Source organism: Scyliorhinus canicula, chromosome 6 (genome assembly GCF_902713615.1).
Source record: "Scyliorhinus canicula chromosome 6, sScyCan1.1, whole genome shotgun sequence".
NCBI lineage: Eukaryota > Metazoa > Chordata > Chondrichthyes > Carcharhiniformes > Scyliorhinidae > Scyliorhinus > Scyliorhinus canicula.
Genome location: NC_052151.1, coordinates 206355337 through 206372390, shown reverse-complemented (window position 1 = coordinate 206372390; position 17054 = coordinate 206355337). Strand labels below are relative to the sequence as shown.

Below are 17054 nucleotides of genomic sequence, written 5' to 3'. Positions count from 1 at the left end.
TCGGGTGCTCCGGTTTCCTCCCAGAGTCCAAAGATATGCAGGTTAGGTGGATTGACCATACTAAATTGACCTTCAAGTGTCCAAAAACGTTAGTGGGGTTACTGCATTATGAGGGTAGGGTGGAGGTGTGAGCTTAAATAGGGTGCTCTTTTCAAAGGTCAGAGGAAACTCATGCAGAAATGGGGAGCACGCGCAAACTCCACGCAGTCACCAGAGGCCGGAGTTGAACCCAGATCCCTGGCACTTTGAGGTAGCAGTGCTAACCAATGTGCCATTGTGCTGCAAAATAACGAGGTGAGGCATGTATAGAATTCAAAAGTATTAAACTAAATAATTCTGATGGATGATAAGAGCATTAAAAATAGACCAAACATGACACTGTAAGGGAAATACTTATTTCAGAGGAATTTAAAGATTCACTTCCCATAGTGGTGAGTACTCATGTGGAATAACAGAGAGTTAAAACCTCTAGACAGGCTGCAGAAATGGCTGATTTTGAATTGGTTCATAAAGCAAAGATTGGTTTTTGGCATCAATTTCCATCTGTGAAGAATAGAAACTGGGGAAATTAGAAAAATCACAGGTGGTCAATGCACAGGAGGTTCAGTTGGCGATGTTAAGGAGCGTGTGCCTCAAAGAAGGAATCCCATGATCGTGGTAGAGAGATAATAAAACTTTCACTGTAATAAAGTTGGACATATGAAGTCAGTGTTGGTGGCTTAAGAAAAGTACTGAGAAGACAGAACAGGATAAGCCAGTGGGGTTTATTAAAGTGGGAAGAAAAATCATTATCCCAAGAGGTGCAACAGTACAAAGCCTATTCAGAAGTTGATGGATAAGCAGGTACCAGAACAATTTTTAAAGGGTTTTATTTGTGAGGGTACGGTTTATTCGTGTGTACAATATGAAGTAGGTTAGGAGATTAAGATCTTAATGTTTAAAAAGTAAGTCAATCGTTAATAGTGAGAGATAAGATATGTAGTTTGAGAGTATTGCCTGAAAAGGTGGTAATAGCAGTGTGTGCCACTATGTAAGGTAAGGTTAGAAAGTCCAGTGAAAATTGATGAAGTGGTAGTAGGAGTGGACATGGTTAGATGGTTCTATGGAATGTGAGGACAAAAGCTGTTGAAGGATTTTCAATCAAACTCATCCTGTGTTCCTCCCACTTACCCCATGTTCTTGTCCACTGAAAATCTTCTCGTATGTCAACAACAAGCTGACTCCATCCACCACTTCTTCAATCGCCTGTTCTAATCTGTCACGGTAGAATTTTGTCAATTGGAACAGCAGATACTCATCACACTTTGTCAAGAATTCAGTGACTGGGCAGTTTAGATCTGGGAAAGCAAATGGATAAAACCAAATACATTATTACATTTCTATCCAGGTTGTTGCTTTCTCCTTCTGGAATCAACTGAATCTGCCCGTGTACCATTTCATCAAACACATTCTGCAAACCAAGAAACATCCAGTGATGGCAAAGCGGATCTTACTCCATACATTCACCTTTGCCCAAAATTCACTAATGTCCATGTTTAACAAGAGGCTAGCAATTTCAAATTTAAAATCAACAATTTGACTAATGCTTCACTGGATCTGGCGGTCACTGAAAAAGTTCAGCATTTGTTGCCTATCTTTAATTTCCCTCAGAGATGGAGAACCATCTTCATGAACCACTGCATTGTTGTTGATGTATGTGGACTATGCTGCAGGAAAGGTAGTGACAGTACGCCTATCCTGTGACAGCAAACAGCAATGTAACTCCAAGTAACAATGGCATGTAGATTGGAAGTAAATCTGCAGGTGGTGGCATTCTCATGCATCTGCTGCCCTTGTTCTTTTGCATGGGAAAGATTGCAGGTTTGGAAAGTGCTTTTGAAGAAGCCTTGGCGAGTTGCAGCAGTACATTTGTAAATGATGCATATTTCTGCCACTGTGCATCAGTGGCAAAGGGCGTGAGGTGATAGACGAGTTGCTGATATGTGGGCTACCGTGTCCTTGATAACATAAAACTTCCAAGTGTTCATGGAACCAGTCATTATGCAAGTCCAGAATCTAGCATTACACCTCAGTTGTGCCTTGTAGACTGCAGACTTTATGGAGACAGGAGATGATTTACCAGCCTCTGGCCTGCTCTTTTAGGCACAGTATTTGTATTGCTAATCGAATTCAGTTTCTACTCAAAGGCATGGTGACGAACTCTTGAGGTTAAAGCGCAATTCTTCAGATGTTCGTTGGAGGTGGAATTCTCCGGTCCCGTCAGCAGCACACCCCACAAGAGTTTTCCGGAGGAGTGGCGTGTCTTCAATGGGATATCCCATTGACCAGTGATGGAAGTAGAGAACGCTGCCACCAGCGAATGGCACGGCCAAATTCTCCATCCTCGCTAGCAGCGTTGTGGGGCATACATGCAATGGAGAATCCCAGCCTCCTTCTGCACTGTAAATTCTAAATCATGTACCATACAGGTACCAATGACATAGACAGGACAAGGAAGGAGGTTCCACGTAGTCAGTGTGCGAAGTTAGGGATCAAATTAAGAAGCAGAAACTCAAAAATTACAATCTCTGGATCACTAGATCCATGTGCAAATTGGCATAGGAATCACAAGATGAAAGACAGATGCAGGAGAACTGGATTCTGGTCTGTGAGGCACTGGCACCAGCACCGGGGAAAGTGTGACTGTCCCTTGGGACAAATAATAATAATAATAATCTTTATTACTGTCACAAGTAGGCTTACATTAACACTGCAATGAAGTTACTGTGAAAATTCCCCAGTCGCCACACTCTGGCACCTGTTCGGGTACACAGAGGAAGAATTTAGAATGTCCAATTCACCTAATAAGCACGGCTTTTGGGACTTGTGGGAGGAAACTGGAGTAGCCAGAGGAAACCTATGCAGACACGGAGAAAACGTACAGGCTCCGCACAGACAGTGACCCAACCTGGCAATCGAACCTGGGTCCCTGGTGCTGTGAAGCAACAGTGCCAACGACTGTACTACCATGCTACCCAACTGTGCTATTTATACCCAAACCGTGCTGGGGTGAATCACATAAACAGACTGGTTTAGCACAGGGCTAAAGAGCTGCTTTTAGAGCAGACCAAGGCAGGCCAGCAGCATGGTTCAATTCATGTACCAGCCTCCTTGAACAGGCGGCAGAATGTGACGATTAGGGGCTTTTCACAGTAACTTTATTTGAAGCCTACTTGTGACAATAAGCGATTTTCATTTCATTAATAGGAAAGTAAAGAGGGCATTAAAATAAACAAGGGAGGGTGAGGAATGTAGTTAATCAAGGGGTAGGTTAAAAGGAGACCATTATAATAACATGGAAAATGAGGGTCATAGAATAATAAGGGACAGAGAAAAAAAGTTAACAATATCACAAATAGGCAAGACTAGGTTTTGCAAAGATGCCAAAAACACAGAACTGGAATTCTTCATCTGAATGCGCAAATTAATTGATGGCACACATGGATGTAAATAGTATCCGAGAATCATTGAAGAGATGACAAGGATTGAGTCCTGAATATTATGGGGTAAGTGACATTCAAGAAGAATAATAAGCTATGTAAAGGTGGAGAGGTAACACTGTTAATTAAAGATGTAATTGTTGCAATAGTTAGAGATGATCTTGTTTCAGGAGATCAGGATGCAGAATCGGTTTGGAAGATAAAGAATAGTAGGGGAACAAAGGCACTAGTTGGAGTGGCCTCGGGGTCCCCTGGCAGTAAGCACAATGTAGGTCAAAGTACACAAGAAGAAATATTGGGGGCTTCTGGTGAATGGATGTCAATCATGGGTGATTTTAATCTAAATATAAACTGGAACAATGAGATCAGTCACCTGGACGCTTTCAAGTTGTTTTTTTTTTTAAAAAGAGAAACGTGTTCTGGAACCAACCCGAGAGCAGGCTATAGTAGACTTGGTATTAGAACACAGCACAGTACAGGCCTTCGGCCCACAATGTTGTGCCAACCATTTATCCTAATCTAAGGTCAACCAAACCTACATTCCTTCAATTTACTGCTGTCCATGTGCATGTCCAACATGCTTAAATGTCCCTAATGACTCAGACTCCACCACCTCTGCTGGCAGTGCATTCCACGCACCCACCACTCTCTATGTAAAGAACCTACCTCTGAGATCTCCCCTATACCTTCCTCCAATCACCTTAAAACTATGTCCCCTCGTGACAGCCATTTCCGCCCTGGGGAAAAGTCTCTGGCTATCCACTATCCATGCCTCTCATCACCGTGTACACCTCTATCAAGTCACCTCTCTTCCTTGTTCGCTCCAGTGAGAAAAGCCTTAGCTCCTTCAATCTTTCTTCAAAAGACATGTCCTCCATTCCAGGCAGCATCCTGGTAAATCTCCTCTGTACCCTCTCCAAAGCATCTACATCCTTCCTATAATGAGGCGCCCAGAACTGGACACAATATTCCAACTGAAACAAATGAAAATCACTTATTGTCACAAGTAGGCTTCAAATGAAGTTACTGTGAAAAGCCCCTAGTCGTCACATTCCGGCGCCTATTCGGGGAGGCTGTTACGGAAATTGAACCATGCTGCTGGCCTGCCTTGGTCTGCTTCAAAAGCCAGCTATTTAACCCAGTGTGCAATAGTGGTCTAACTCGGGTTTTAAAAAGCTGCAGCAATACCTTGCGGCTCTTAAAATCAATTCCCCTGTTAATGAAAGCCAACACACCATACGCCTCAACAACCCTATCAACCTGGTGGCAACTTTGAGGGATCTATGTACGTGGACCCCAAGATCCCTCTGTTCCCCCACACTTCCAAGAATCCTGCCTTTAACCCTGTATTCAGTATTGAAATTCAACCTTCCAAAATTAATCACTTCACATTTATCTCGGTTGAACTCCATCTGCCACTTCTCAGCCCAGCTCTGCACCCTGTCAATGGCCTATTGTAACCTGCAACAGCTCTCAACACTATCGACAACTCGCTCAACCTTTGTGTCATCGCCAAACTTACAAACCCACCCTTCCACTTCCTCATCCAAGTCATTTATAAAAACCACAAAGGGCAGAGGTCCCAGAACAGATCCCGGGGGGACACCACTGGTCACCAACCTCCAGGCGGAATACTTTCCATCCACTACCACGAGCGGTCATCTTTCAGCCAGCCAAATATCCCTGTATCCCATGCCCCCTAACTTTCTGAATGAGCCTACCATGTGGAACCTTATCAAATGCCTTACTGAAATCCATATACACAACATCCATTGCCCGACGTTCAATGTGTCTCGTCACACCCTCAAAGAATTCAATGATGCTTGTGAGGCATGATCTGCCCCTCACAAAGCCATGCTGACTATCTTTAATCAAACAATGTTTTTCAAAATAATCATAAATCCTATCTCTCAGAATCCTTTCCAATATTTTGCTCACCAGAGACGGAAGACTGATGGGTCTGTAATTCCCAGGGATTTCCCTATTCCCTCTCTTGAATAGAGGAACAACATTCGCCTCCCTTTAATTATCCGGTACTACTCCAGTGGAGAGTGAGGACAAAAAGATAATTGCCAACGGCACAGCAATCTCCTCCCTCGCTTCACGTAGTAACCTTGTGTATCCCGTCAGGGCCAGGGGACTTATCTATCTGATGGTTTTCAAAATTTCCATCACATCTTCTTAATATCAACCTGTTTGAGTCAATTAACCTGGTTCACACTGTTCTCATGAGCAACAAGGTCCCTCTCTCCAGTGAATACTGAATCAAAATATTCATTTAGGGCCTCCCCATCTCCTCAGACTCTAGGCACAAGTATTGTGTCATGTGACAGGATTAATTAATGACCTGGGGGCTGGTTCAGCTCAGTTGGATAGACAGCTGATTTGCGATGCACAGTGAGGCCAGCAGCGTCGGTTAATTTCCCGTATCAACTGAGGTCATTCATGAAGGCCCGCTTTCTCAATCTTGCCCCTCGGCTGAGCTGTGGTGATCCTCAGTTTAAACCACCGCCAGTCAGCTCTTCCCCTCAAAGGGGAAAGCAGCGATGGTCATATGGCACTATGGCAATTTTATCTTTTTAATTAATTACTCATTCATGATCTTCCTCCTGAACCGAAGAATGAGAATCCTTCTCTCCAACACGTTGAACAGCCTCATGTTTCCCTCCCTAATTAACCCAGTGCAGAAAAATCCAGATATGACAAATCTAAAGCTCACTTTGTTACTTCAGTAACTGTCTTTCCTACGATTCACATTTTTATTGTTGATTCCAGTTATGTACATGGATATCTTTCAGCCTCTACTCCTTCTCAAAGATGGCCCCACCAGTTCCAGGATGTTCAGCCCTCTGACATCAGGTGAGGTAACTTACCATTTGGGATCAGTCCAGGGCTGTAGAAGAATCTATTTATTCCCCTGACAATATAATCTTCCACCGTTGTCACTCTCCTATTCCTGTGACCCACCTGCCTCTCACTCCTGCCCCACTTCTCTGATCTTCTGCTCCCCAGTGTCACACTGTTTGTCTGGAAGACCCTGCATGGAGTCACTTGCTATCCAACTAACAGTCTTCAAACTCTATTTGAGTTTCCCTCCACCTGCAATGTCCCTCTATATGGTCACTCACTCCATCTTTCTACTTGGCCTCTGGCCTGTTGCCTGTGTGCGTGAGCTACAGGTTCTTGCACAAGATATTGTCTCTCTATACAGACTATGGGGACAGAAGTTATACTCCAAAGTGTTTTCTGAACCTACCTGTGCCCATTCGCATTCTTTTTGAAGATGTTGGATCGTCTCCCCAATTTGACCTTTCAGCCATATTGAGGTGTTCCCAGAACCTGAGATATAAATAACAAATTGAGATGGAAAACAGTGAGAACTTGTGGTAAAATGATGTACAATGTTAACTTTCAGATATCTCTTAAAATATTACACTCTTACAAATATCCAAGTCCCGAAAGAAGTGCTGTGAATTGGAGATTCTGAATTCTCCCTCAGAGTACCTGAGAGCTTGGCTCAAGTTAGAATCAGAGCATGATGGGAAATGGAATGAGAGTTTGGTCAAGTTAAAAATCAGAGCTTGATGGGAAATGGAATGTCAAGTTGTACAGCAGTGTGAACGTGCCTTGTTAAATGAATTGTTCCTGTGAGAAGGCGTTATCAAGACCTTGACTGTCTGTGAGAATCTGTGGTGGGAATGAAACACAGCCTGGGGAAGATTCACTCCTTAGGACTTTTTGATAAAGAATTACTATGCTATGAAACTAACTGTATTACTAATCATGGGAAGAAAATAATTACTTAAAGGAGGGGCGTAATGAGCTAATTGTATCAATAATGATTGAAAGCTTTATGGGTTTTGTAAGAATATATAGTCAACTGTAACTGAGAGAAGTTTGCTTTTTCGCTTGCTGAAACTCTGAGTTACAGCTGTGTTGCAGCCCCGCGGTAAATAAACGGTTCTTTTAAGTTAACTGGTGTTCGACTGCTGATTACCTCTGGACTGCAAAAATTTAGTATTATCATTTGGTGGAGAATGCGGGCATCTCTAGTGCGTCGACAGAAGCAGACGGTGTAACAGCAGATCGCCTCCGGATGCATAGGGGAAAATAGGGCCCCCAATTGTGAGTATTTTTTCACTTTGGTTTTTCTTCTTCGCTGTCCCGGTCGCGAGCCTGTCCTACTGCCTGCTGCTGGAGACGTCCCTAAGAGATTCAGGTCAGTCCAGCGAACCCCAGAAATTCAAAGAGTTGGGTTGGAGTCCCCGAGGATAAATTCCTCAAAAGAGCTGGGTTAGAGTCCCTAAGATTGAAATTCCTCAAAAAAGTTGGGTTGGAGTCCCTGAAGATAGAATTCCTCAAAAGAGCTGGGTTAGAGTCCCTAAGATTGAAATTCCTCAAAAAAGTTGGGTTGGAGTCCCCGAGGATAAATTCCTCAAAAGAGCTGGGTTAGAGTCCCTAAGATTGAAATTCCTCAAAAAAGTTGGGTTGGAGTCCCTGAAGATAGAATTCCTCAAAAGAGCTGGGTTAGAGTCCCTAAGATTGAAATTCCTCAAAAGCGTTGGGTTGGAGTCCCTGAGGATAGAATTCCTCAAAAGAGCTGGGTTAGAGTCCCTAAGATTTAGTTAAAGGAGGTAAAGAGTTATCGATGCCAACATGGTCCTTGTTATTACCTAAAACTTTCGCGATAAAAGGTTCCCGTTAACTTTGTAAGGCGGGTGACACAGAATCTTTACGGTGTCACCTTCGATCTGTTGATTGGTTTGTACTGAGTGCGATTACTCCGTGATTTAAATTATAATCTCCTGCAGATACGGATAACTCTGCTTAACAACACATAAACAGGGCATAAAGTGTGCGGACCCTGACATAAAACACCACACACGTAATTTCCTTAACCAATTGGAAAACAGGGCAGGATAACCAGTGTAATAAATTCAAAATTGGATTAGTGATCTAGGATCGCTATTAAAATTGTAATCAGAAGGACCATCTGGCATCAGATAAGTGAGTGTGGCCCCTACAGTTATAGCCACAGGCAGTCAGGGACTAGTGCATTAAGGGAGGGAGTGTGGCCCCTACAGTTATAGCCACAGGCACAGTCAGGGACTAGTGCATTAAGAGAGGGTGTGTAGCCCCTACAGTTATAGCTACAGAAGAGGCTTCGGCATCATCATGATCCTTGCCTTTGTCTAAAAGTACCCCCGCGATAAGAGGCTTTAGAAGGGTGCGCGATCAACCCTAAGGTAACAACATAACAAGGACGTCATAACCTTGTGGTTAGATAGGCTTGCAGGCACGGATGAGCCTGCCTAAATCGGCCAACAGGGTAGGATAACCCTGTTTAAATTCATAATTGAATAAGTGGTCCAGGACCATTTCGCCAAATGAACGATAATGTCAAGGATCATTAACTGCCAATAGTGTTAGAGATGGGTAATACGTTAGATACAGCCTCTGATAGTGGAAGCGCGCTTCAAACCTTGTGTGAACAATATCCGGAATATTCCAAGCAACTGAGACAATTGTCAGGAGAATTGCATAAAAACTTAGGAGAAGAAAAATGGCCACTGGGGGAAAACTAATGGATTAAAATTGGGTATAAAATTGACAGAGAAAGGAATAGTTAAAACAGCCAAGGTCTTAAAAAAAAAAGGAATGCGCATATGGGAAAAGAACCAAGTCATTAGGCTATCTGCCTTCAATCTGTATATTAATCCCTGTGAGTTTAACCTTAAGTGGGATAAGGTGCTGTCAGGGACTGCGGAGTTCCCAGATCTTATCTCCCAGAATTCTGACATAATAAACTGCTTTGTTACTGATACTCAGGCCTTCGTGTGAATATTTTCAACCGTAACATTTAGTGTAAGCCTGGAAGGATGTTGCTGAGCTGGACGCCGCTCGAGCCGGTGGACAAGGCGAGTAGTCAAACCTTTGACCGCCAAAAATTAGAGTCACTCGGCAAGGTGGACAGACGGTGAGGTAACATCCAACAAATCTGGTATCAAGGCCAAATGAGTAAAAGAGTCAGTTTAAAATTTCTTTTTTTTGGTTTTTAAGAGAGCAAAATACTCTGGTAAAAAAAAAACAATGATCAAAGATGGGTGTGATTGCTGTGGAACAGAGAAAAATGGTGAGATACACAGAAGTAAAGATAAGACAAATAAAGTTAGGAGCACAAATGACATAACTTAAACCTTCACACCATTTGGAAGACAGGCTAATTTAAAGCAATTGAGCTCTGACTCCTTTAAGCATAGCAATAAAGCGGGTAAAAGATAGCGGCAGTACAGATTGTGCAAACTGGCAAGGACATCACAAAACTGCCAACAATTACGGCTAATGACTGTCCCGGAATGTCTCAAGAAAAAAAAAATCAAATTAAGTGAAGTCCAAAAGATCAGAAAGGGGCTAAAACACTCAATTAGTTTTTGTTCAGGAATATCTGAGGATGACTAATTCCCCCTCCCGGTTAGAAACTTAACAATGGCTACATGTCGAGAATAACTGCAGATCGTTTCAAGCCGTCCAGATAAATTCGGCAGTAATTCAATTCATTTGAAATAAAAGAAAAATAAACATCCAATAATGTCTCTTTCCAAAAGCCGGATAAATAACAAACATTGAAAATTGAAAGAAAGGATGGATAATGTTTGAGGTCACGTAGCGGATGGAGATGGAATCATGCCAAGTTCTCCACCACTTTCGATTCTGTACAAAAATTTTACCATTTCAGCAAGCAGGTCATCTGCACAAAGAAATATACGTCTCTAAGAATAGCTAATGCCTCTAAAATTAATCAGTGGAAATTGACTTAAATGGAATAACACAGATAAAAGTTTTCGAAGGAGAATGAAAAATTTTGTTCAGTATTTTAATTGTGCTATTGTGAAAATTCTGTCTCGTTACTCTGACATTCGTGACCTGTGAGAATGTGTATGCTTGGTCTGTGAATGTTAATGTCTCTCTGCTACGATTTATCTTCTGAGAAAGTAACCTTGGGTTTATAATCTGGAATTTTAGAATAGGCTCCAGAAGGATTTTTACTTAACTGTAGAAGCCAGGTGTTTCTAAGACACCTCAGATAGGAAAAAATAGCTGTTTAAGCATAAACATTAATTCCCAGTTTTAAAATTAAAGAAAACACCATTTGAAATTAGAGTGAATTTTATCCCATGATTATACAAGCTGAAACATTTTAGACTATGATTACCTTATTTTTGATGGATGGACATCGAGTCAAACATGTGTTCGAGTCTGGCCCAGGCCAGTTGGGATTGTGCTGGCATGTGATCAGATCACTTGGGACAGATATGAGATAGCATACCATTGACGATTTCGTCGCCATTTTAGAGAGAGTTAGAGAAAGAGAGAGAAACAGAGACAGAGGAAGGGACTGAAGGAGAGAGAGAGAGCCAGAGACAGAGAGAGGGACTAATAGAGACAGCGAAAGTTGAGAGAGCAAAAGAGAGCGAGTCAGGGAGAGGCAGAGACGGAGAGGTAGGCAGATAAAGAGAAAAAGCGACAAGAGTTCCAAAGACAGACAGAGTTACGTACAGAGTCAGAGAGATAGACAAGAGAGGGAGGGAAACAATTCATATTTCATTTTCAGACTTTGACTTTAAAAGTTATGTTTCAAGCTGTGATTATTTGAAAGCTTCAAATTGTCTACGCATTGCCTTTAAAGATTATAGTTTGAGTACAGTTAACTATTTTTTTTTCCAACGGCTATCATTGGCATTTCCAGGGAAATTTTGATACACAAGGAATTTTAATCAGGGTGCAAAATCACGCATGTAAGAATAAAAAAATATAAATTTTATGGTGTTCAGTGGAAGTTAGGATAATTGAAATACATATGACAAGTTGCAATGCATATGACATATGATCAAGCCGGTGTTTCATTAGTTCAGGGTTAAAACTTCCCTGACACAAATAATCATCAGTAGGGTAAAACTAACCTGTCTTCACAACGCAGATGTTTTAATTATGAGATTGCAGAATTAAGTATAAAGAACAGATGGATAAATGAAATATGTCCATGATCATGTTCGTCTGGGAAAGAACCACGATACAGCGCAAAATTGGTTCAGTCAGAGATTCAATAACATATTGTGTTTGATATTTCAAAATTAGCTTGGAAATTAAAACTTCAGAAAAATAACTCTGATTAAAGCAACTCCATAGAGAGCACATATCGTTCTGAGACTTGATAACGGGAATTTGGCAGCAATCCAACTTTTACTCCCAGTCCATTTGAGTGAAAAATATAAAAAAAACATTTAGAGATGCGAATGGCATCATTCCAATTTATCCACCCACTATACGCCCCTTTTTGGCTCTGCAAGAAAATTAACCCTTTCAACAAGCTGTTGTGTATAATCCAGATGTCTTGACACTCCCATGCTGGGTTTGCCTGTGAGCATATATATACATATACACACAAGGACAACTAACCCCTGCAACTAACCCCTGCATAACACAAGTGTTCGGCCCATACAGGAAAAGTTTCATACGGACAACATTTAACACCTGGTGACGACCAGGACACTTTTCCTTTCAATTTTTAGGTTAAACATTCTGGAAAGGCTGGCATGACAGCAGCACCTGTGGAGACTTGTGATGACTCTTGAGATCTCAGAACCACTACAAGCACTTCAAGGCGCTTGAACATCATTGACTTATTGACTTCACGTACACAGGATACATGTTGCTCTATGAACTCTGGTGCTTTAGATAATTTTATTGATGAGATATGCATCCCAGCAGTCAGGGACTGGACCAAGGACATAGCTTATTTTAATGCTTGACTACAGCTACATTCGGGGAAAGACATCAGATGCGTATACAACTTTTGTCTGCTTCTCGCGCGTTTCGGTATTGTTCATAATATGAATTAAATATGTACAGTGTTTTACGTAAGGTTGTTATGAAGCAGGCTGCCAATGACACGGGTGCCACTAGATTTTGAGGGCATGACGACCAACACAGGGTTAGAAGAGGTATAATCAATAATGTAGTGACTTGATTTAAGACAGAAACTTCTATGGTAATTTCGCTAGACATGCAAAGGTTGAATGCGATGGTAGAACAACTTAGATATTAATGACACAAAATGACTGAACAAGCCACATTCCCTGTAAACTGTCTTATGAGACCCAAGTATGGGTATGTACAGGCAGCATCCACTAAAACAACAAGCTATTCCCACCCTGGGCTCTCATTCAGTCACGGCATTACTAGGCCAGCTCCAAACTCAGCATCTCACCATGGCTCAACAGAACAAGTATGAGATTTATCTCTTGAACAATTCCACCATTGCACCACTATTAATCTTGCACATTTTCTCACCAATCCACCCCTTGAGCAAGAACACTCTGGACACGATTGCATGTCACTTATAAAGGAAGATTCACCTGTCAGGGAGGACCTGCCCCTCTTAACGACCCAGACCTGACCATGTTCACTATTGGAAGTGCTTCCATCGGTGAAAGGGGGGAGTGGTTATCAGGATATGCGATAGTAAATCAGGACGGGCAAACCTTGGAGGCAGCAGCCTTTGAAACCCCGTTCTCAGCCCAACAAGCCGAGTTATTTGCCCTAATTCGCGCCTGTGTACTCGGAAGGGATTTAAGGGTGTCTATTTATAGACTCTACATGTGCCTTTGGAGTCATGCATGACTTTGGCCAAGTATAAGGAAAAAAAATAGAGAATTTTTGACATCTGCCGGCAAACAAATTTCACACAAGGCATTAGTTTCTCACTTGCTACAGGCCCTGATGTTTTCCAAACAAATGGCGGTTATAAAATGCACTGCCCATACATCGGGTAAAATCCCCAACAGATATAGGAAATAGACAAGCAGACCACCAAACCAAAGAAGCTTCCCAATGGAAGGAGATGGTGGTGAGTCAGACTAAAAACATCACCAAGCCAGTCTCCCTCGGAAAAGCCAAAGCCAACTATTACCGACGTCGTTAAATTGCAGCACGCTCCTCAAAGTATGAAAGAGTTGTGGGAAGAATTGGGGTGTCATTATGATCACGCAACTAAATTGTGGGTCACCCCGGCAGGACAAACTTGTCTGACCGACGCCTTGGCAGCCTGGGTCACTGAACGTGTTCACTTTGCAACTCCTTGTGGTGCACGAGCTACGGGTGATATATATTGCTGAAGACTTGGTGGCATCCAAGCTGCAGGAAATAGCACAAAACATTAGCAGTCGTTACCTGGTATGTCAGCAATATAACCCTGGAAAAGCAATACCCTGTGAAATGGGTAAAACCCTGTTACCGGAAGGTCCCTTTGAGACACTCCAGGGGGATTACATTGAGTTGGAAAGATGCCAATGTTATAAACATGCATTGGTATTGTTGATGTATTTAGTAAGTGGATAGAAGTTTACCACACTGTTGATAAAGCTTCCACGGTGGTAAAAGTTTTGATGCGAGAAATTGTTCCTAGATTTGGGATTCCACATCGATTAAGCTCTGATAATGGACCTCATTTTGTGGGACAGATCAATAAGGAATTTTGTACTCAGCTGGGAATAAAACAACAATTACATTGTGCATACCGACCCCAGGCAGCGAGAATGGTAGAAAGAGCTAATCAGACATTAAAAAACGAAACTGGCAAAACTGCAGGCAGAGACTAGAGACTGGAGCCACTGGCTCAAATTATTTCCTATTGCCCTCTTCCAGATACGTGCAACCCCGGCCGGAAAGACACGGAATTCTATACGGCAGACCCTTTCGCACCCCCTGGGATTAAGAATACAATGAGTACTGAAATGGCCAACTATGTGATAACCTTAACTAAGGTGTTGAAAGGCCTCCATTCATGGGTGCGAGCCGCTTATGAGGAAATACCTCCCTTCTGTCACTATTAATCCAGGAGAGTATGTCCTGATTCGTAATTGGATTAGGAAAGGACTGGGGAAAAATGCCTGAACCCACATCCATCATTGTAAGGCCTTAAAGTAAAATGAAAAGTAACCTTTTTGTTTCTAAGCCCTAGGTTACAGTTCCACCCAACCTGTAGGATGAAGTACCGACTTATCACCATGATCCTGATGGGACACTTGAAGACAAATGGGGAGGCCAAGCAAAGAACCTGTGGAGGCAGGGGAAAACAAGTCCATCACCTGTGTCGGGACGGCACTTTACGCTGCATCAACAACGACCCTGAGGAAGGAGGATCCTGGAATATGACTGCGGTGGACGGATGTTCGGCCTACGTGTGACGACCACACCAAACCCTGCTCCTTGATGGAAGAACTAAAGGAAGATTGCCCTGCCATCGGATTGGATGTAGTTGGGACTATAGTTGCAAAAACAGGCATAGTACCGCCAGGACAAAAGTATAAGGGAGAGATGTGTTAGTGAAGAACAACCCTTATAGGCAGGAAAGTGAAAGGGATCAAACATTAACCCTTCAAAGGACAAGATGTAACGTAAATGAAAGGCAGAAAAGGGAATTACATGTAAACACCTATCTGGGCGGATCATGGGGGTCTTATCTGGTGCATGGATCAGTGGTCCTGGGAGTTGCAATACTTGTAATAATCATATTTAGCTTCCTAATGAAATGCTTGTGTAAAAGTGTCAGTGCAGCAGTAATTCCACAACAGTTAATACAGCAACATGAAGGAAAATGATAGAAGTGCAGATAGAATGGGAAAGACTGAGGCAAGTGGCTATGGATTAGAAGTTATCATGAAATCATAAAAGGGGGGAATGAGAATTTGGCTCAAATTAGAATCAGAGCACGATGGGAAATGGAATGAGAGTTTGGTCAAGTTAAAAATCAGAGCTTGATGGGAAATGGAATGTCAAGTTGTACAGCAGTGTGAACTTGCCTTGTTAAATGAATTGTTCCTGTGATAAGGCGTTATCACGACCTTGACTGTCTGTGAGAATCTGTGGTGGGAACGAAACCCAGCCGGGGGAAGATTCACTCCTTAGGACTTTTTGATAAAGAATTACTATGCTATGAAACTAACTGTATTACTAATCATGGGAAGAAAATAACTACTTAATGGAGGGGCGTAATGAGCTAATTGTATCACTAATGATTGAAAGCTTGATGGGTTTTGTAAGAATATATAGTCAACTGTAACTGAGAGAAGTTTGCTTTTTCACTTGCTGAAACTCTGAGTTACAGCTGTGTTGCAGCCCCGCGGTAAATAAACGGTTCTTTTAAGTTATCTGGTGTTCGACTGCTGATTACCTCTGGACTGCAAAAATTTTGTATTACCATACCCAAACTGGCACCGGAGTGTGGCGAATAGGGGATTTTCACAGTAACTTCATTGCAGTGTTAATGCCAGCCTACTCGTGACAATAAAGATTATTACTATTAGTTGAGTTGACAGCTATTTCACAATGTACGAGCCGACCCACATCAGTTTCCTTGAAGAATCCCACTATTGATCCCTTCATCCTCATAAATCACTGCCCCATCGGACCCTTGACCCCCCCCCCCCCCCCTTTATCCTTGCAAATCTCCACCCCATCTGTAATCTCTCCAAAGCCACTGAACATGCCGTTGCTTCCCAAATCCATGTCCATTTTGAAGGAGCTCAATACTTGAATCCCTCCAGTCATGTTTCCACAAGCCACAATATCAAACTGCTGTTGAAAGCACAAAAAAATCCTTCCAACTCTGACAATAGTAAATAAAGCATCTTTCTTCTTCTCGATCTGTCTGCAGGTTTTTACATGTTTTACATGTTTGAACACGTCAACACTAGAGTGCTGAGCTTGTGGCATTTGAGTGCTACAGTGAGAGTTTGGTGACTGAGGGAGTATGAGGGTTCTTTTTTATTTAAAGTCTAGTATTTCTTTTATTTAGTTAATTAACTTAAAAGTTGCTGTTTGGCCTATAAGAAGGTGAATTTTGAATCAGCTTTAAACAAGGTTCTACTTGGACTTACTTGCAGCTGGAGTTTGTTAATTAGTTAATTGCATTAGGCCAGTTTTCAGAAGCTAGAGTCACAGTATAAATAGGAGCTAGTTACAGTGCAGACTTTGTTTGCACGAGAGTGCTGAGCTTGTGGCATTTGAGTGCTACAGTGAGAGTTTGGTGACTGAGGGAGTGCTGAGCTTGTGGCATTTGAGTGCTACAGTGAGAGTTTGGTGACTGAGGGAGTGCTGAGCTTGTGGCATTTGAGTGCTACAGTGAGAGTTTGGTGACTGAGGGAGTGCTGAGCTTGTGGCATTTGAGTGCTACAGTGAGAGTTTGGTGACTGAGGGAGTGCTGAGCTTGTGGCATTTGAGTGCTACAGTGAGAGTTTGGTGACTGAGGGAGTGCTGAGCTTGTGGCATTTGAGTGCTACAGTGAGAGTTTGGTGACTGAGGGAGTTAGGTGAGGAGGGAGTAAGGTGCTCCTTACATTTCATTTCCTATATTTATCAAAGAGCGTGAAGGGAGCCAGGAGTTTAGAGTACAGCTGACTGGAAGCAGAGTCGGAGGGCGGAGGTCCAGTTGGTCCACGGGGCAGCTAATTTTGTAAAGTAAGAGGGGATGGAGGCTAGGGCAGTTGCATGCTCCTCCTGTAGGATGTGGGTGGTG

The 17054-nt window shown here is 42.5% G+C and overlaps 1 protein-coding gene across 4 annotated transcripts in view; it reads right to left on the bottom strand.

Moving 5' to 3' along the window:
- LOC119967827 (NACHT, LRR and PYD domains-containing protein 3-like) overlaps window positions 1-17054 on the bottom strand; it is a 90771-nt gene that overhangs the window by 65667 nt on the left and 8050 nt on the right. For all 4 annotated transcript variants that reach the window (XM_038800852.1, XM_038800856.1, XM_038800854.1 and 1 more), the window contains exons 2-3: window positions 6736-6818; window positions 1171-1337 (exon numbers count right to left, since the gene is read on the bottom strand). In XM_038800852.1, coding sequence (XP_038656780.1) covers window positions 1171-1337; window positions 6736-6799 — 231 coding nt within the window. In that variant the 5' untranslated portion in view covers window positions 6800-6818. The remainder of the gene's footprint in view (window positions 1-1170; window positions 1338-6735; window positions 6819-17054) is intronic.